Source organism: Dipodomys merriami, unplaced genomic scaffold (genome assembly GCF_024711535.1).
Source record: "Dipodomys merriami isolate MVZ:Mamm:240054 unplaced genomic scaffold, mDipMer1.0.p SCAF_1, whole genome shotgun sequence".
Taxonomy (NCBI): Eukaryota; Metazoa; Chordata; class Mammalia; order Rodentia; family Heteromyidae; genus Dipodomys; species Dipodomys merriami.
In genome coordinates, this window is record NW_027202270.1 from 5,490,526 (window position 1) to 5,510,845 (window position 20,320).

The following is a 20,320-nucleotide window of genomic DNA, read 5'->3' on the forward strand; positions in this document are numbered from 1 at the left end:
TGATGATGATGATGATGATAAGGTCAAGATTCATAAGATTCATTTGCTGTTTAATTATCCAGAAGGATCACTGGTGCAGTGACATATTCTGCATTCCTTCACAGGGGGTGCATGGCATTTACGGAAAATGGACTGGTGCTACGAAGCTGGGGAGCCTCTATGTGAAGAGGTGAGACTTTCTACCATCTCACTCTTACACATCATTGTATTTTCCTGCAGGATTTCCCCTTCAAAGTCCAGGGAAAACCTTTGTCTTTTAGAACACAGAAAGATGTGAATGGGTCTTTTTTCACTTCTTCTGACTATGGCTTTCAGATAGAGGGCAAGTCCCAGTGTGGAGGGAGCCATTGGAAAGGGGTGATAACCGTTCCACTGAGAGAGAGAGTGAGAACACGCCCCAGGAAATCACTAGGAAGTGAGAACTCCAGAGAGCAAACCTTTTGGACTCATGACAGCATTTGGACACTGAATTTTTGACCCTAGTACTCTAATCTCAGAATTTCTCTGTAACATGGAAGAATTCATCTTACCAACCAGTTCTAGAGGCTCTGGGGCTGGCTCCATCCAAACACAGGGAAGTTCAAGGAGCCATTCCATCACAGGTAGTTGAGACCTAGTTAATCTTACTGTTGGTCCACTAGAATATCAAAGCTCCTAGTCCACACCTATGGGTTTGGAAAGAGGACAAATGAAGCTCCGGGAGCAAACTTAGAAAGCCGTGGGCAGGCCCATCAGGATAGGCTCACCTTTGATCTTCAAGAGTTTGACTGCCCAGAGGAAGAAGTAGAGACTTGAGTTCTGAGCAAGAGCCTCACTGTGTAGCCTTGGCTGCTCTTAAATTGGCAGGCCCCCTACCTTAGCCTCCCTAGCACCAGGATGAGAGATGCGAGCCACCGTATGTGACTATTGTCTTCTGGAGTAATTCCCAAATCACTATTAAATAATTTATCTGATAGTAAGCTCAAAACTAGCTTCCCTACCAGGGTTTGCCATCTGTCTTTTTAATTCTAGTCTTGTCAGACTAAACTGTGGCTTACCTACTTATCTTTCCTTCTTCCGATTTCGTCTCAGCCTTCAGGGCCTGCTGGCTTCTTTCCCTTCCTCACCATTTCCCCTGCTGGCCTTTCTTCAAGCCCTTGCCTGTTACCTGAATTACCACAACCTCTTCCCTGCGCCCTGTCTGCCATTCTCACTTCACGATGTCATGCATGGAGCAGCCAGCTGGAGGAGCTCCTATGCTTCTGTCCCATCCCAGTTTGGCCTGTGTCTATCCTCCAGGCCAGCTTCACTTGGTGCCCTCTCCAGCGGCTCTTCCCACCCCATGCCACCTCTTAGCTCTTCACCAAGACAAGCCAGGCTTTATTGTCAGCTTTGACTTTTGCCTTATCCTGTTTTTCAAGACAAGTTCCTTGTTTCCTCTAACTTTGTAAATGGAATCCTCCTTTTTAGGTGTCATTCAAATTCTATCTTTCATAACTTAGTCTCTTATCCTTTCTCAGATCTCCCTTTCCTCAGCTCTTTTATGATTTTTAATGATTTGTATCCACTAATATATGTTATTTGATTTTATATTCTTAGCTTACTTCCTATGTCTTCACTCTCTGCTTTACTACTGATTTATTTCTTGACTAGGTGATAAGAGGCATAAAAAAGATTCAATGGTTTCTTTGTTCCTTTCAGAAGTCATAAGTGACAAAAAAGAATTTCTATATTCCCAGGATGCAACACTGAAAGAACTTAGGATATGCTCTGGAGATACTTTGCTTTTAATGAAAGGAAAACTGCCCCCTCTGGTAAGATTTTGCTTCTAAACAGACATTCTGTAAGTAACAGCTATTGTTGTCTAGTTACAAAGATGATCTCTGTCACAGGACAATGGAAAAACACAGTCATAAAAGGAACAGAAAACTGTTCAAAATCCTGCCAATCAGAAGCATTTCCTTCCTACATTTTTACATAAAATTACACATAGATATTTCTTTTTCTTTGCACAAAAGATTTTATATATATATATTATATATATGCATGCTAGATATCCCATCTGCAGGGGAAGGAATGAATCATGGCCTTCCCTATGCCAGACTAGCACACAGCCACCGAGCTATCTCCCTAAGCCCATAGCTTACTTATTGTATATAAATACTGTAAATATGTATGCATGTGCTATTTTTGTATATATGAACATATCTACAGGATAAACATCTAGAACCGAAATTTTTCTGCCAATAATTATGGCCTACTATAATATAATCAACTTTCTGAAGCTGTATCTTGAAGTTGGGTCATGGTGTTGGCATGATAAAAATTTTTGAATGAATAATCCTGTAACTTACAGCTTTGTAACACACATGTGTGTCAGACATAAATTCCTAAGTGTGGAATGTCTTGAATGTGGAACTTACTTAAACACTTTAAATGCTGGCACATTGGGCTAAATCTTATAGCAGTTTCTATTTCCATTACAATTTATACAAGTTCAATTTTTCACCAACATGGAATGTCTATTGTTAGACTTTCTGGCTTTTTACATCTTGCTAGGGGGAAAAAATGGAATTTTGTTTTTGTTTTTCCATTGCTGTTTTGGTTTGGCTTTTGCTCAGCTTGCTTGCTTGCCTAGAGCTCCACCACTTGAGCTATGCCTTTGTCTCTCATTTTGCTGTTTGGCTTTGTATGGATTTAACTGAGTTGAGGTTGTGTATTTGTTCATTCTCACTAATGCCATAAGAAATACTGAAATATGAATTTTTTGAAGTAGATATTTTAAATACTACAGTTATTTGTACATTCTCATCCTTTGTTGGAAATGGCTGTAACAGCTTTTCTTAATAAATCTCTTGAATTTCTTTATTGGTAAGGAAAAGAGTGGGAAATAAGAAAAGGCTGGAATTTCAGGGTGTATTTAAGACACTGGGTTCCTTTCGTGTGTTTGCCTATAGGAAACCATCTTGGGTACTAGGCCTCAAGCTCCTTGGTTATCCCTGGAGCCCAGTAAGCCTGAAGTACTGTGCCAGCAGCACCTCAGCACCCAGAACTAGTGTGTAACATGTCTGGAAAGGACCTCATAGTTCTTCGTGCTTCTACACATTCTATGTGGTAGAGCACTAGCCTTGAGCAAAAAAGCTCAGGGACAGTGCCTAGGCCTTGCGTTCAAGCCCTACAACCAACCCTCCCTCCCCCCCAAAAAAAAAAATCTAGAAGGAAAAATAATAAATTGAAGAATATTTTGTGTGAAGATATTTCACTTCGTGGAAGCGAAGGTAAAGACTCCATCGGTGTGTCACAGCAGTTTAAATGCTCTGTTCTCTAGGGATTCCTGAAGGTGCCCATCTGGTGGTACCAGCCTTGGGGGCCATCAGGACACCAGGAGAGTCGGTACCAGCCTAACTGCGCCCCTTCTCAAGGCAGCAGCTGCAGAGTTGCTTCCAGCCAAGGTGAGCACCCAGGATGACAGCCACCAGCGTGCATAGCAGCGTCAAGAGCTTGCCTCTGCTCTCAGGGTCAAGTGAAACAGAAGGCTGAAAGTACAACCGTTGTAGTCAGTCATTGTGTCCTCTGCTTGGGTTGCAGAGCCAGCCCAGCTGCCCAGCCCTGGCTTTCCTACTGCTCTCCCCAGGAAGCAGAACTCCTCCCACTCAGTGCTTGGCTGGAAATTGGTTTGCATGGCCAGCCTGCACCACCCCTAGAAATCTGCCTTCCTCCTCACACCCTGTGATGGAAGCGCAACAAAGTCACTACAGGGAAAGGAGAAAGGAGGGAAAGAAAGGAGGAGGAGGAACAGAGAGAAGGAAAGGAAGGAAGGAAGGAAGGAAGGAAGCAGAGGGAGGGAGGGAGGGAGGAACAAATGGAAGGAAGGAGGAAAGTAGGGAAAGAAAAAGTTCAGGATTGTAACAATATGATCGTTTTCAAATGCCTCTTATGTATTACTCTCACAATCTTTTTTTTAAATTGGCTTTAAGTAGTTGTACAAATGGGTTTCAATTGAGTGTGTCATTTTGTGAGTACAGTTCATCTCCTTTTGGTGTGTGTATGCCAGCACTGGGGCTTGACCTCGAGGCTTGGTCATTGTCCATTAGCTTTTTTGAGGAACCTCAGCCCTGGCTTCTACTCCAGCAGTCATTTGAATGGCACAGCCTGGCTCACCTGGCTCAGGGCCCCTGTTGCCCCGAAGATCGTCAGTGCCTGAGGGTGGGAGTGATGGGGACAATGCAAGGGGTCACGACACTGATCAGGTGCATTGTCCTGAGCCGGCTGCCAGAGGCCCGGGCTGCAGGCCTTGCCATGCAGGTGGCTGCCACCTGAGCGTTGGAGTTTGAAGTCAACCCAAGCAGAAAAGTCTGTGTCACTCTATCCCCACTCCGCCCGCTAAAAGAAACTGGACTGGAGGCCTTGGCTCAAGTGATAGAACACCAGCTATGAGCAAAAACACTGGTTGAAGCCCTGAGTTCAAGCCCCAGCGCCAGCACACGCATGCGCACGTGCGCGCACACGCGCATGGTGTGTTCAGAGTATACCCAGTAGTGTAAACCAGCTGTGCCACGGGCAACCTAGGTGATCGTCATTCCCTACAGAGTTGGAGGCAGACCTAAAACCGGGCTCCGGCCGCGGTGCGCGTCACCGTCACCGGCCAGAGCCCACGCGCGCCTGCCGTGACGAGCAGCCTTTACGTTCACTTTCCAGGGAGAGCGGTTCGAGTTTTCCTTTCGCTAAGCATCTGTGCCAGGCCTTCTGGTCGGCTTCCTTCTTTCCATGAGCACTACGGTCCCCAGACCTGGGCGGCTCACGGGACTGCGCGCGCACCCGGGGGGGGGGGCTCACGGGACTGCGCGCGCACCCGGGGGGGGGGCTCACGGGACTGCGCGCGCACCCGGGGGGGGGCTCACGGGACTGCGCGCGCACCCGGGGGGGGAGCGGCTCACGGGACTGCGCGCGCACCCGGGGGGGAGGGGCTCACGGGACTGCGCGCGCACCCGGGGGGGGGGCTCACGGGACTGCGCGCGCACCCGGGGGGGGGGCTCACGGGACTGCGCGCGCACCGGGGGGGGCTCACGGGACTGCGCGCGCACCCGGGGGGGGGCTCACGGGACTGCGCGCGCACCGGGGGGGGGGGCTCACGGGACTGCGCGCGCACCCGGGGGGGCTCACGGGACTGCGCGCGCACCGGGGGGGGGGGGCTCACGGGACTGCGCGCGCACCCGGGGGGGGCTCACGGGACTGCGCGCGCACCGGGGGGGGGGCTCACGGGACTGCGCGCGCACCCGGGGGGGCTCACGGGACTGCGCGCGCATCGGGGGGGGCTCACGGGACTGCGCGTGCACGGGGGTGGGGGCTCATGGGACTGCGCGCGCACCCGGGGGGGCTCACGGGACTGCGCGCCCACCCGGTGTGGGGGCTCATGGGACTGCATACGTGCACCGGGGGGCTCACAGGGCGCGTGCGCGCGCACCCAGGGCTCACTGGACTGCACACGTGCACCGGGGGGCTCACAGGGCGCGTGCGCACGCCGCCTGCCCCAGGGTCGCGGCGGGGCTGCCCTGGCGTCCCGAGGGGGCCGGAGCGGGCAGGACCGTGCCGGTGGACAGCGGAGGCGTCCCCCCCCCCGTCACCCGCGCGCCCGCCCCGCTGCGCCCAGCCACGTGCCGCGTGTCCCCCGCAGGTGCCCCCGGGGCCCCCGCGCCCCCGCGAGCCCGCCTCGAGTACCTGGGCGACGTGGACATCTCCGAGGACGCCTCGCTGGAGGAGCTGAAGCGGCAGGTGAGCCCCCTCCGCGCCGCCGCCATTGCCATTGCCTGTCCCCGCGCCCGCCCGGGCCCGCGTCCAGCTCCAGCTCCACCTCCGAGGGGCATCGTGGAGCCTTGCGCCGCGTGCGCCACGGCGACCCACGCGTGCGGCGTCTGTGGGAGAAGCCGCCGCCTCCCGGGCCCTGGACGCTGGACGGAAGCGGCCGCTCCCTGAGATGGAGCAGCGGCGCCGGCCCGGAGATCAGGACGCCCTGGCTCTGTACAAGGCTGAAAGGAAACTGACGGTGTTAAGTAAAAACGGCATGTACAGTGGTCCCTGTGCGCACCTCAGCGTAACCACGCACAGGTGCGCCACGTCGCCTGTGCCTGGAGGACTAGACGAGTCGGGCCCAGCCCGTTAGCGCCCACAACTCCCCGTATGTGTGAACTAAAGTGCTGTCCGTGGCCCAGCAAACAGGGCTGGTTTGTGTTAGCGCTGCAGAAAGCGAGGGAGAAGCCCCACACTTTCACTAAAGCAGATTCTGCTCTTGTGAATTGTATTTGCATGCAGTTAGCTCTGAAGGACCCACAATGAGCATCTGAGCCAGGTGTGGTGGTGCTTATCTATAATCCCTGAACTAAGAATGCAGAGGAGGACCATATACTTCTGGGCTATATAATGAGACCTTGTCTGGAATAAATGAACAAATGAATGAAAGCAAGCTTTGGACCCAGATTCAGAAATAGGAAACTCATTTCTCCAGTTGATCTTAGGAGACAGGAACATGAAATGATCAGATTGACTTCACTTTAGATATCCATAGTCCTGATGCGCACATGGCTTTGAATCATTTCTGGAGGTGCTTGTTCCCCAGCCATCACTGTGTAGTGCTTCACTCGATGTTTCTGAGTGCCTTGGAATCAGTGGGGAAATGTCTTGTTTCTTTGTCCAGGCCATGGCCTTGCCTTTTGCCTCAGAGCTGGCCTTCTGGCCCCCAGCCTTCCTCAGAGCCTGGACCGTGGAGAGCAAGCGCCCCCGCAGGCTGCTCCGCGCGGACAGACAGCAGCTCCGGTGGGTGCCTCGCTCCTTGTCTTGAGTTAACCCCAGCTTTCCACGCTAGAGTAAGTGTAGCTCGCTGTTTGTTTCTGTGCGCTGGAGACCGGCTGATTCTAACGAGAATCGAGTGAGGTGAATTCAGGGCTGAGCAGGCAGTTAGGAGACACTGATCCAGCCAGTCTGAGTGTTGGGGCACTCAAATGTGATTCCAGTTCCCTTTGGGAAGAGCAGCAATGGCATGGGCAAGACCTTAGCTGGGCAGTGGGCATTTCTTTCGCCATCCAGCCGTCTTCATAGCACTTAGCATCCATGTATGGCAAAAAGTACGTGAGGTGTGCCTAGGTAAGTGTCCTGCATGGGCCCCTTGGCCAGCTGCCTGTGTGCTAATGTAGTTTGCAGACACAGTCCTTGCCTTAAAGAAAAAGCTTCAAATAGGCAAAAAGAAAAAAGTTCAATAACATACATGCTATGCTGTTCTTTCTCTCACTGTCATCAGGGAATATAAACTAGGACGGAAAGCTGAGATATGCCTGGAAGCTCTTGAGAAGGAAGAAAGCTTGGGGTGAGTTGTGCTGCACGTGGAGAGCTCAGCACACTCCTTACCAGAACAGGCAGCCCCCCCCACACACACCCCAAAAGTTAGCCACCTGATGAGTGATAGCCTCCAAATACACTGTGTTCTAGGAACCTGTTTGTCTGGCTAGTGCAGTAGTACATATCTATAATCCCAGCTACACAGAGGCAGAGGGTAAGAGCGTCACGGACTAAGACCAGCCCTTTATAAAAGTGTTAGCCTTAACTAAAAGTAAACTAAAGCAGAAAGGACTGGGAGTATGGCTAGAACAGTAGGCCCTGAGTTCAAACCCCAGTACCACACACACACACACACACACACACACACACACACACACACACACACACACACACACACACACACACACACACACACACAGAGTGAGTGCACCCTGTGTTGTATGTTGTAAGCAGTGTCTTTGTATCTTTCTACAAGCAAGCCCTTTGTGCCCCAGAACCACACCCTTCCTCAGCTTCCCCCCCCCCCCAGTACTGAGCGCTGCCTCCCCAGGGGCACATCTCCCTCTGTTCTTGTTCTTGGTCCGGATGGAAGGAGTGGGGGAGGGTGTGGAGGAAGCCTCGGCCTTCTGCCCGGCAGGTGTGCAGTGTGTCCTCCCCTGGGCCTCACGCCCAGGCTCCCGCGTTCTCTGCCGCAGCCCCCAGGACATGCTGCTGAGGACGCAGCTGCGCATCCCCGGGGAGAGGGCCTACACGCGGGCCGTGGACTTGGTGTGGGACTCGGCGCGAGGCTGCACCGCTGGCTCCCTCAGACAGAGAGTGGCCGATTTCTATTCGCTGCCTGTAGAGAAAATTGAAATTGCCAAATACTGCCCTGAAAAATTTGAGTGGCTTCCCATATCTAGCTGGGTAAGTTGTGTGGCTTTCCAGAGAAATCGGGGCTGGCTGGCATAAGGGTCAGGTTCACGATACCTTTTAGAATTTGAGATTGAGCCAGGTGCCTTTAGCTACTCAAGAGGCTGAGGCCTGAAGGGACACAGCTGGAGTTGGAAGCTAGCCTATGCAGAAAAGTCTGACGCTGTCTCTAACCAGCAAAAAGGTGGGCTGGAGGCATGAGTCAACTGGTAGAGAGCACCAGCTGAGCGAGCAAGTTCAGGACCGAGTTCAAACCCTAGTATCCCCCCCCCCAACCACACACACACACACACACACACACACAAGAATTTAAGATTGAGTTTTGTTTATTTAAGATACTTTTCTACAGAATCAGCAAATTGCCAAAAGGAAAAAGAAGAAAAAGCAAGACAATTTGCAAGGGGCACCATATTACCTGAAAGATGGAGACGTTATTGGTGTTAAGGTGGGTGTACAGTGCCTCTCCACTTGTCAGCACACGAGGGCACAGCGGTTTTACAGAGGCGGCTCCTCAGACAGTCCCTGCAGAGAACCTAGCGGCTTGAGATCAGCACTCCCAAGGACAGAAGAGAATTAAGTGTTATCTAAAAACAACATGCTGCCAAACAAAGGCAGTCAGGGCACTCAGTGACCAAGGAATGTGAAGACAGCGGCGGTGCCAGGACCCGTCACAAGCTGGGCCGGGCCGAGCACTGGGGTCCGCGTGCCCTCCTGTGCCCACGTCTGTGCTGCATTCTGGTTTTTGGTTTTTTGCTTCCACCTCTTAGCTATTCTAATTCATGCTGCATGTAAACAATTCTTTGAGATCATGGGTTCAATTATTTTGAATAGTTCTAGAAATAGGATTCCTGCATCAGAGAAATTTTAGTTACTTTCTAAAATTCTGTGCTGTGTTCTTAGCTGACATTTCTTGGGATTAGTTTTTTTTTTTTTTTTGCGGGGGGGGGGAGGTACAGTTGTGGGGCCTGAACTCTGGGCCTGGGCGCTGTCCCTCAGCTCTTCAGCTCAAGGCTAGTGTTCTACCACTTGAGCCACAGTGCCACTTCCGGCTTTTTTTCTTTTTGCTTATGTGGTGCTGAGGAATCGAACCCAGGGCCTCAGGCATGCAAGGCAAATGCTCTACCACTGAGCCAACTTCCCAGCTTAGCTGACATTTCTTTAAAGCCTCTTTTGTTTGTAGTTGAAGCAAACGTCAGGCTGAAACTTCCCTAATGAAGCTCTTCCTGCCCTAACCCAAATTCGTGGGTTTTGTTTTGAGGTTTTGTTGGTTTGTGTCTCTTTGGCTCGTGGGATCCATTTTTGAGCAGACCTCTTGGTGTAAGTGGGCCTGCCATGTGGAAACTGCTCATTAATCCTTTTGAAGCGCAGAACCTCCTGGTGGAGGAGGACGACGAGGACTTCGGCACCATCAGCGATGACCTTGGGAAGGAGAGGCAGAAGCAGCTGGCGCTGGGGAAGAAGAAGAGGTAATCCTCGCCCTCCGTGGTGTCTGCCTGGCTCAGCCCCGCCTGGCCCCTTGGCCCCCCCAACCCCCTCCCCCCACCGCGGGCCCCACAGCCACCTGCGCCATGCCTGCGCTATGCTAATTCAGGCGGGTTTTCTGCTTCCTTTGCTGCTCTTTCTAGAACCTTCCTCCAAGGGTTCACGCCCCCATCCCCACCCCGGGCCTGATCCCATGTGGAATTGTGCACGTGTCCACACATGCAGACTCCACCCACTAACACCCACACGTAACGCTTGGCACCAGATGGTTGTCCTTCCAGCCTGGCCCCGCCCTGCTCGTGTGTGTGTGTGTGTGTGTGTGTGTGTGTGTGTGTGTGTGTGTGTGTGTGTACGCACATGCACAGTGCCTACTGTAGTGCCGAGACTGCCCTGGCCTCTTGGCCTGCCGTGAGCGGCCCCGCCCGGCGTGGGATGCCATGCTGGGCCGTGTCCCTGCCATGTCCCTGCCGTGTCCTGGCCATGGGCCTGACCTCCGCAGCCCACGTCCTCCCAGCACACCATGCCGCTGGCCACAGTCGGGCCACATCTCTGCCATGAGGGATGAACTTGGGGGTCCCCTCTGGTATGTGGGTAGTGCCCGTCCTTTTCTGTGGACTGTTCAGACCTTTTACCAACTCGAGACTCGCGTGTGTGGGGAAGTGGCCAGAGGGCATAGCTGTGGCTAATTTACCTACAAATAAGTAAAAAGACAAACAAATGTTAAGTTTAGAAAAATCCCTGTGTTGGCTGGGAGCTGGTGGCTCCCGCCTGTCATCCCAGCTACTCAGGAGGCTGAGTCTGAGGATCATGGTTCAAAGCCAGCCCAGGAAGGAAAGTCCACGAGACTCTTATCTCCAGTGAACCTCCAGAAAACCAGAAGTGGTGCTGTAGCTTAGTCGAGTGCTTCCCTTAAGCAAAAGGAGCTCAAGGTCCTGAGTTCAAGCCACATGACCAACCAATAAAAAATCCAGGTGTGATAGTACAATCCTATAATCCCAGCCAACACTTGGGAGTTGCAGGCAAGAGAACATGAGTTCAAGGTCAGCATAGGCTACATAGCAAGACTAGACAGCTTGGCCGAAGGAAGCCAGGTGCAGAGCACTGAGACGCCGCGGGAGGGGCGCAGCGGGCTCTCGGGCCAGGCCTGTGGGCTGCTGAGCGCGCACCCGGTGTGCTCTTACACCGCAGCGTAAAAGCGCAGACAGTACTACAGCTGCTGTGTTTAGCAGACTGGACAAGGTCCATGGGGCAGGCCACGTGGCCATGGGGGGCTGGGCCTCCATCCTCCCCCCAGGGCAGACCAGTCCAAAGCGCAGTCCCTCTTCTGCTCTGCCTTGGACCTTCGCGTGTGAACTTCACCCCTTGGCCTGGGGCCCCAACCCAGTCCGTGACTCTGTCTCCCGCAGCCGCGAAGCCCTTCGTGCACACAGCAGCGACCTCTTCTCCAGCGCAGGGACGCCTGCCCAGCCCCGAGGACCAGAAGCTTCTCTGTCCATCCACGTTGGGAGCTTCCGATAGGCCTGGCAGAGGACGCTCCCAGCATGCCCAGCGCCGCGCTGCGGCTCCGGCTGTTCTGCCAGTCCCGTGACGCCTGTGGGGTGGGTCCGGCACCCAGGTCTGTGCTGCCCTGGATGGAGGGTGGAGCGCCCTCCTCAGGCCGGGCCGGTGCTTGTCATCCTTCGGATCTTCAGTACACACGGCCCACGTAGGTGCCAACCTCCCCATGCCCACCCGTGGCCTTTCCCAGAACATTGGCTGTGTGTCAACCACAGGTGAGACCGCAATGGTGGGCTGCTGTGTAAAACACGCGTGTCCAGTCACATGTGATGCGGGGCCGGCGGCTGATGAGCTGCGGCAAGGCAGCCAACCTCCCCATCCATGCACAGCTCCCCCTGGGCCGGGCTTGCTGGCCCGCGCGGCAGCCCTCCAGAGTGGCCCTGCTGAGAAGCAAGCGCCAGGTGTGGCCCCTGCCACTCGGGGCTGGTGACAGAAGCCAGGTAGTAGGCAGGACCATCACAGGCCGCTGGACACACGCTCCGAGTTGGTGATTCAGCCCAGACAGCCGTGCAAGTGAACGCGTGTGTGTGCGGTCACCGGCCTGGCGTTCTCACCGCCCCGAGCTCTTTGTGACCGCGCCCCCGCCGCCCCCGCTCAGGCTCTGCATCTCGTAGAGGGCCCCGCGTAACCGACACTGCAGGTGACCCCTTTCCTGCCTGGTCCTCTTCCAACGTCGCTTCCGTCCACTTGCCTGGGCGGCCGCGTAGGGTCAATTGTCCATCGTCTGCCGTCAGAGCCTCAGACTGGCAGCTCCTCTAGTTCCCAAACACTGGCCTTTCCGTTCCGTCCACAGCTCACTCAGGTTTGATGAAACACACTCTGTGAGCGTGCACACTGGCTGCCGGGCCTTCCAGGCTGCGTTTTTTACTTTCACTGGTGAATTTCCGTACTGTGGTCTCACGGCCTGCGTGGCCTGGGAAGGCGATAAAGCAGCAATGCGCTGAGCGCCACCTCCAAGTGCTGGGCAACGGGGCGCCCGCCACGGCCCGTGCTGGCCAGCTTGCCTTTGTCTTTGGTTTATCATCAGCATTTTAATTCCGGGATTGGAGGGTACATAGGGAGCAATGACTACGATTTTATTAAAGAAAAAAATAACTTTCAAAATTGGAGTCCTGTTTCTGTCGTGCTGGCTGCTTCGAGTTCTGCTGACGATGAACTTTTCTGTCCCTCCCCCCCCCCCCCCCCCCCCCCCGTGAACTTCAGATGCTAAACAAACAAGGCATATTGGGAAATACTGTACTTATTCGTACCGCTTTGGAAACAAGCACGTTTGGCTCTTCAGTACATCCTGACTCGTGGGAGAGTTGTATGGCAAGACGTAATGTGGCTGTTGTCCAGCTCTCCTCCTTCTAGGGGCTGGCCGTGCCCTGGGAGTTGCAGGAAACCAAGCATTCACTTGTGACTGTGACATTCTTCTGGCGACATCAGAGACTTGTAGATGCTGATTTCCCTCTGAAATGGACCTGGGTGACCCAGGAGGGGCCACAGGTGAAGAGCCCGGACACTGCTGCACACCTGCCAAGAACGGCAAGACGGCTCCACGAGCCCGCATGCCAGAGCTGCGTGGACGGCCTGGAAACGCACCGCGCTTCAGGGGAGAAGGGAGCGCGGGCCCCAGGACGAGGCTGGGACTTGAGCAGCCCGGGCTCACGCCTCCCGGCCCGTCAGCCCAGCAACTTAACACAGTGGCCGCCATTCAACCATTTCCCAGAGCGGCTGCGAACCAAACTCAGTTTGGCAACTCTTTCCACCAGAGCACCAGAAATAAGGACGAGCCCTGGCCAGTGAAGATGGAAACAGGCTTGTTTTATTTATACACAGGACGTATGTACAGCTGCGACGCGAACTATGTACAGAACAACAGCCGGAAGCATCTGCTCCGGGTGGTCACTGTATAAATTAGTATAAATACGAGGGTAGGCTCCACCTGCAGGCACAAAACCTTCTCCCCAGGCCTTGGGGACCCTGGGACACAAGGGCCCTGCAGGGGTTTGGGGCCGGGTGGCAATGGGGACGCACAGGCCCGTGGCCACCTGGCAGGCTACTGCGGCACCACGCGGGCCCCCTCCCCCAACTTGGGAACCCGCAATATACGTGGGCAGTGCTTCCTTGGCCGCTAACGTGAACCTGCTCATTTCCCAGAACACCGAGGATGTGGCAGCCCTGGCGGTGACCAACTGCTGCTCGTCTTCCTGTCCGTGTCCCGCCTCCGCCTCCCCACGGCGCACTCTGACCTGGCGTAGCGGGGAGCAGTGAGCCGTGTCTAGGTGCTTCCTTCTCCACGTCCCTCTGGCCGCCCTGCTGCTTACGTAAGGGGAGACAGCGCTGGCTGGAGAAGGGGCAGAACTCCAGTGAGCCAGCTGAGCGCACGGCAGATCATGTGAGTGCAGCCTACCACCCAGGACGCGTGACCTCATCCACAGACCCCGAGCTGGGGGCAGAGCGTGGCAGGACACTGCTCTCCACACACCAGAAAGCTACGGGTGCCAGGGGGCGCGGGGGCCACCGCCACAGGAGCGGGGCCACAGGAGGGACCGCGGCTCTGCAGAGCGGGCCTGCAGCCAGCTCCGCGGTGCCCTGAGCGGCCTCCGGTGTGCCAGGTGGGCTGGGCAGCGCTACAGGCGTTCAGTGCCGCCCCGTCTGGGCAGGAGCTGCAGCCGGGCAGCTCACACACCTTGGTAGGTGGGGCCAGCCGCCTGCCCATGTGGGGACGGCCCCACAGGACGGGGCCTGCTCGGGGCCTCGGCTCTGACCCCGGCAAGGGCAGGGGCTGGCACTCGGTGCCCACAGCTGTCTCCAGGGACACCAGGCAGGCCGGTGGGAGACGGGAAGCCTCTGCAGGACCAGAGACGCCGGAGCACCCTGAAGGAGGACCAGATCGCACCTCCCCCAGTGACACAGTCCTGGGCACACGGTAGTCTCCACAGAAAGACAACCAACGTGAGCCCCCACCTCGTCTGCCCAAGCTACGCTCCATCGGCCTGCGGCGTCCCTGGGGACTGAGTGACATCCTGTGCCCCGACTCAGGAGGGCGCTTGGAGGGCCAGAGGCGATCGCATTTCTGCGAGGCCCGGCGGTTCCGACTGCGGCCAACGGCGGCCCCGTCCCCCTGCGTCTTCCTGCTTTTTCTTCCTGTCAGGGACGACGGGCCGGCGTCCATGCCGCTCTTCACCCTGGAAGCCGCAGGACCTGGACGCCCGCGTGAAGCACTCGGGGAGGGGCTGTCAGGCACAGAGAACGTTCTGGCTGCGGCCACTGCAAGCTGAGGGCCAGTGGGGTGGTGGAAGGGCGGAGAGGCGCGTGGGGCAATCTGGGCAGTCTGGGCTCGACCTCGTCTCCTGTGCCCACCATGCAGACCTCAGGCCGAGGGCACGGGACGGCTCTCCCCGGGCCCCGGCTGGGAAAGGGATCGGTTCAAAGGTAGCTGTGTTGGTCTGTTCAAAGCCCAGAGCTGTTACCCACGTGCGTCACACGTGTCAGAGGCTTCCGGGCACTCCCAGAGGGAATAGCACCATGAGACGGCCTCGGAGGCTGGGCCTCCCTGGCCTCAGTCATGGGGGCGCGGCGGAGGCAGGCAGACAGGGCGCAGGCTAGGCCTCGGTGGCAGGAGAGCCCCGGCTCAGCTCCTTGATGCCACAGAGGATCCTCTTCATGTGGCCCACTTTGGTCACCCCAAGGTCCTGCAACAGAGAGGACAGCTGCTGATGCTGTGGGGTGGGGGCTCCCCCCGCAGCCCCCCTCCCGCACCCTCCCTCCCCAGAACCACTGGGGAGGAAAGTGATGACAACCACAAAGCACGGCCGCAGCACACGGCCGTGCAGACCAACACCACCCCTGGGCTCTGCCGATCTCCAGTCGGGACCGTCCAGCCAGCGGGGGCGGCGCAGGCAGGCCTGAGCCTGCGGCAACGCCCCCGCCCACCTCTACCCTCCCTGGACTGGGCCAGGCTGGGTCTCACGTAGTGGGCCACGACCCGGGCCCCTTCCCTCGGCCCGGGCCTACACGGAGGCGGCCTGTGGCAGCTCTCCCTTCACTGTGGGGTCACCGACACCGGGCTGCGTGCTTGAACGCAGGACGGGCCTGGTCAGGGGGACTGAGAATGTGGCGTCTGCTCTGGCCTTACTCGGCTGTGGCAGGTGGAGCCACGAGCCAGCCCGGGCGCCTGTCAGCCCAGGGTGTGCGCAAAAGCCCAAGAAGACTCGTGAAGATGCGGGTGCTGGGACGTGGCCAGGGCAGGGGACAGACAGGGCCAACAGGAGTCATGTAGAAGCCGGTGTGGGTCTGGGCAGGCGCCCGTGGAAGTACCTTGAGGTCTCTCCGCTCCAGATGCAGGAGCTCGGAGCCCCGGATGTCGTGCCGCGTGAAGATGTCCTTATACTCACAGAGACTGAGGTGCTCCAGCCAGGCAGCCACCTCCTCTGTGCCCCAGAGGTGAACTGTCAGAGACGGAAGAGCACAAGCGCAGTGAGGGCCCAGAGCCCAGCACCAGTGCAGGTGGCAGCAGTGCCAAGATGCGCAGAGCAGCCAGCGCCCGCCACCCGTGCCAAAGCCCCGGGGGCCGGCAGCTTGAGCTGTGACTGTCCCTCCCGGGGCGTCACAGTCTCGGTGCTGCTGGGTCCCAGCGGGGATTAAAACCAGACAGGAGACATCAGTGCAGGGCGAAGCCAGTGTTTCCTACGTGCCCTGCTGGCCATGCTGGATGGGAGACGCGCACCATCAGCTCCGGGCCACACCACCGCCATGAGCAGAAACCCAGCTGCTGCACAGACATGCAAGGAAGGAAAACTCGCAGGGGCCCTGCCTTGAGCGTAGCAGGCACCCAGAGGAATGAGAGGGGTCAGTCTAGCAGGGTTTAAGCCCCAATTTACTGGCCAAAAGGAAAAATGTCCTTTAGCACCATTGCTCTTGATTTCTGCACCCACAATCACGGTAGCCCGGGGGCGCTAGACCTAGCAGCCTGATCAATGAATCAATGACAGCGATCGGCAGCGCATCAGAGGAGCAGGCCCAGAAGACCACAGCACATCTGAGGCCAGAGTTTTGTGTCTCCGAGTTTGTCTTCTCACCTCCCTACCAATTCCCCGGGATGGGGCCACCATCAGCACCCAGAAGAGGGCAGGCACACACGGTGCGGCTGAACAGCTACGGTGGACTAGAGTAGCCCAGTGATGAAGGTCACGGCACAGGGACGGGGGAACGGCATGGCCAAGGGAAAAAGCAGAGACCAGGAGAACCCAGCCAGGACAGCTGCTGACAGCCAGAAACACACGTGGGGGGGGGGGGGGGCAGATACCCGGGGCTCCCAGACTGCTGTGCACTTCTTTGTTCTTATTGTTTTTCTCCTTTTTAAACTTCGTCACCAGGCGGAATTTGCCACTGCGGCTGCGTTTAGAAAGATCCAGCATCACATTCTGTGGGGGAGAGTGAGACTGAAAATTCGATCCCAATTCATCAAGGCCTCCCTTGTAGCTGTCAAGACTCTTGGTTCTTCACATGCTCATTCTCCCAGGCATTGTTGATGTCACTGTCTTAAACCTGGTTTAAAAATGATCATCTATTTGGGAGGCAGACATCAGGAGGATCAGGGTTCAAAGCCTGCCCAGGCAAAAGAGTTATCAAGATCTCATTCTCAACCAGTAAAAGCAGAGTACGGTGCTGCACACTAAGCATGCTAGCTGTATGAGAGCTTAGTAAACAGGCCAGCCCACCATGAACTCAAGACCTTATTCAATCAGCAACTCGAGCAAAGAGGGTCTGAGCTGGGGCTCAAGAGTTAGAGCAAACACCCTTCTCATAAGCACAGGCCACGTGCTCAAACCACCAAAGTGACCATGCTGTCTTACAGACTGATCAACTGATGGATGGAAGGTGACAAATAGACAATCTAGCTATGCAGCTCAGGCTAACAAATTCAGGACCTTCCTATCTCCCATGTGCTGGGGATTACTGAAATGCCTCACTACACATGTCTGAAGTATCTGTTTTTTAACTTTTTACTATAACAACAATCATACTTCTCATATGATTAAAAATTTTTCTAAATGTTACTGAAATATCAGTACATACCATTATATAAATATAGATTATTATATAAACTAGGTTATTTAAGCCAGTCTCCTAGTGCTGATGGCTAGGCCTTGATTATGAGCACTATAAGCCTTCTAAGAGCACTTTGCGCTTCCTTGCTTCCTTCCTATTGGTCCTGGGGCTTGAAACTCTGGGCGCTGTCTCTGAGCTCTTCACTCAATCTCTTGAGCCATAGCTCCACTTGCGGTTTTCTGGTGCTTTATTGGAGGTAAGAGTCTCACCGACTTTCCTGCCCGGGCTGGTTTTGAACCATGTGATCCTTAGATCTTAGCTTCCTGAGTAGCCAAGATTACAGGCCTGAGCCACCAGCATCCAGCTTTTTGCGCTCTTTCCCCTGGAGTAGAGCAGAGAGCTGAGAACATGGCAACAGGCTCGCTGCCAGCTCCAGCCTCCAGGGACATGCGGAGGCTGTGACTACCACTGCGATCCACTGCTTGATAGCCTTGAAGCTGAACATGTGAAAGAATATCCCAAGCAAGCAGACTTCCTAACAATTACTTAATGATAAAAAGGGTCATTACATAATGACAAAACCTATGCACACAATAAGAGGCTCAAAAGACATCAAGCAAAACACACAGAGCCACCAAGAAAAACAGAGACGGCTACAATCCTGGTAAAGAGCTAGTGATTGACCAAGAAAAATTTCCAGTAGGGTTTTCATATAAACAGCAAGTGCACAGAAGGTGAGCTGTGTGTCAGAGAAGCAGCAACACGCACACCTGGGGGGCGCAGTGAAACTGAGCCAAGAGCCAATAAAAAGATAATGAGGACAATCCCATGCCCTGGAAAAGACAAGACAGACTTCCCAAGAACTCACCTGGGTGCTGGGTGGCACCGTGCGATGACCATTAGAGCTGTCTGAGCTCAAGCTCCACTTGGTAACGTTACACTTTTCCAATCTCAAGGGATCCTATTTTTACACTCACTGCCCATCAAGTGCGCAGTTCTAGTCCCCTTGGTCCCGGGGTGCCCAGTGGATGTCCCTGTGTGGCGGCGCTCGCTCCCACCACACTCGGTTCCCGGGAGCACACATGCTCCGAAGCATGTTAGGCTATGGTTCGAGCACAGGGCGGTGAACTCGCTGAGCTAGCGTCTGGCAGGGGAGGCATACCAAAAGCAGTTCTGAGCCGAGGGCAGGTGGCTCATATGCCTGTAATTCTGCCTATTCAGGAGAACCGATTCAAAACCAATTCAGATAGAAAAGTCCTTGAGACTCCATCTTCAAAGCCAGGCTGGAGGCATGGCTCAAGTGGTAGAGCGCCAGCCTTGAGCTCAAGAAAGCTGAGCAAGAGTGCAAGGCCTTGACTTCAAGTCCCAGGACCAGCTTTACAGAAAAAAAAAAGCTCCTGCATGTTTTGCACGTTACAGCGAGCTTAAGGCGCACTCGAGAGTGGCGGAGCACAAGACTCACTTCCTATTTCTTACTGTGTTTTCTTGGGATTGCTTTATTTTTTATTTCCCTTGCTGTGCTTTTGTCAGAAACATGAGCGAGCACAGCTCCTGTGAGCAATGTATGGTTAAGCTTTTAAGAGCATGACATATCATTTTCCTGTTGCTTTTGCTAATCTTCTACTTTCTTTTATAGCTTTTAGAGTATATTTTATCTTAATGTAATTTTTTAAATTAACTACTTTTAAGGTTTTTATTTTCCAAAAAACAATACTGACTTTACCTTTCTCTAGTTACCCAAGTCAAGAACATAGGTTTTGGGGTTTAGGGATGTTTTTGTCATGTATTTGGTGAAATGTTGGCTTTGTTTATGGTCATACTGGTTTTGAACTCTGTGCCTTGCACTCTGTGCTGGCTAGGCAGGTGCTCTACCACTTGAACACACCCCCAAGCCCAAGAACAGAGTTTTTAACTTTCTTCCACTTTAGAAGGAGGAACTTAATCTGGAATTACAGGGCTCTGGTGGCCACACCTGTTGAGTGCTTCACACAGTCGGCTCAGGATGAAGAGTATCTGTGTCGCGTTTACAGTGAACACTGAGCCTGCGTGGAGGAGCGTGCTGGCCCCCGGCGCCACGCTGCTCCCTCCCACCTCCACGCCGCTGCACTCTGCGTGCCGGTGACGCGGTCTGAGTCAAGCCACAGAGGTTCGTGGTTGCCAAACCATGTCCAAGTAACCCAGGAAGAGCTTGCTCCCTACTGCCGCCCCGCCCGCCCTGTGCCAGCCAGCAGAGGCCCCGCCCAGCTCCCCCAGTCCAGCTTGGCCTTGGCCAGCCGTGGCCTCTCCTGCCCCTTCCACCTGCTCACCAGGGCACAGCTGTGGGGGTGTGCCCTGGAGGACTGGCTGTCAGCGTGGGGCGGGGGGAGCCCCATCTCTACACTGAGTGCAGACAGCGGGCGCGCACCACCTTCTCTCCCCCGTTGAGGCCAGCAGACACCCCGTCCCAGTGTCTCTGCACCCAGCCCCCTCCTTCCTGCGTGCTCCTCTTTCCCCACTCAAAGGCTTCCGGGGAAGTCTCAGGCCTGCGCCACGTCCGTCCCGCGGCGGGCCGCACACGCACCTCCTCGTAGCCGGGCTCTGTGGGCTGGCCGAGGCCGGGCGTGTCCGCCAGCTTCCTGAGCTGCCGGTCCATCTCGGCGAGGGCAGCCGCCAGCCGCTCCTTCTGCGGGGGGTCCAACTGCTGCTGGGGGAGGGAGACAGCACTGCGGCTGCGTGCGTGAGGCACGGGGCCACCCATGCCAGGCCGACGCCCCAGAGTGCCAACAACTCCCCAATGACGAAGCCCCCAGGGCCCAGCCCAGAATGTCCTCTCCTCAACAAGCCCTACAGGGCCAGACTGAGGCCGGTGAGCAAGGCCAGGCCCTGCTCCTGCCCCACACTCAGGCGTGCTGGGAGGGGTGTGACGCGAGCGCCCCCCAGGGCGCTGGCGCTGGCCCGGCAGCACGGGACAGACACGTTCCTGCCCCAGCCCCGCACCCACGCCAAGGACCTCGGAGGCTCTTTCTGTAAGGCAGGAACCCTG

At 55.4% G+C, this 20,320-nt stretch overlaps 2 protein-coding genes across 12 annotated transcripts in view; one reads left to right on the top strand and one right to left on the bottom strand.

The window, feature by feature from the left end:
* Usp40 (ubiquitin specific peptidase 40) overlaps positions 1-12,422 on the top strand; it is a 65,241-nt gene extending 52,819 nt beyond the window's left edge. For 5 of the 6 annotated variants that reach the window (XM_070013402.1, XM_070013539.1, XM_070013622.1 and 2 more), the window contains 10 exons: positions 105-169; positions 1,719-1,793; positions 3,308-3,431; positions 5,654-5,751; positions 6,671-6,789; positions 7,271-7,336; positions 8,004-8,214; positions 8,570-8,665; positions 9,584-9,686; positions 11,109-12,422. In XM_070013402.1, coding sequence (XP_069869503.1) covers positions 105-169; positions 1,719-1,793; positions 3,308-3,431; positions 5,654-5,751; positions 6,671-6,789; positions 7,271-7,336; positions 8,004-8,214; positions 8,570-8,665; positions 9,584-9,686; positions 11,109-11,290 — 1,139 coding nt within the window. In that variant the 3' untranslated portion in view covers positions 11,291-12,422. The remainder of the gene's footprint in view (positions 1-104; positions 170-1,718; positions 1,794-3,307; positions 3,432-5,653; positions 5,752-6,670; positions 6,790-7,270; positions 7,337-8,003; positions 8,215-8,569; positions 8,666-9,583; positions 9,687-11,108) is intronic. The other variant, XM_070013457.1, reaches the window with a different exon arrangement.
* Positions 12,423-13,044: 622 nt separating this feature from the next.
* Positions 13,045-20,320, bottom strand: part of Dgkd (diacylglycerol kinase delta) — a 96,646-nt gene continuing 89,370 nt past the window's right edge. For 5 of the 6 annotated variants that reach the window (XM_070013907.1, XM_070014125.1, XM_070014084.1 and 2 more), the window contains 3 exons: positions 19,859-19,978; positions 16,553-16,670; positions 13,045-14,939 (listed from right to left, as the gene is read on the bottom strand). In XM_070013907.1, coding sequence (XP_069870008.1) covers positions 14,698-14,939; positions 16,553-16,670; positions 19,859-19,978 — 480 coding nt within the window. In that variant the 3' untranslated portion in view covers positions 13,045-14,697. Of the gene's footprint in view, positions 14,940-15,564; positions 15,696-16,552; positions 16,671-19,858; positions 19,979-20,320 lie in introns of all 6 variants that reach the window. The other variant, XM_070013995.1, reaches the window with a different exon arrangement.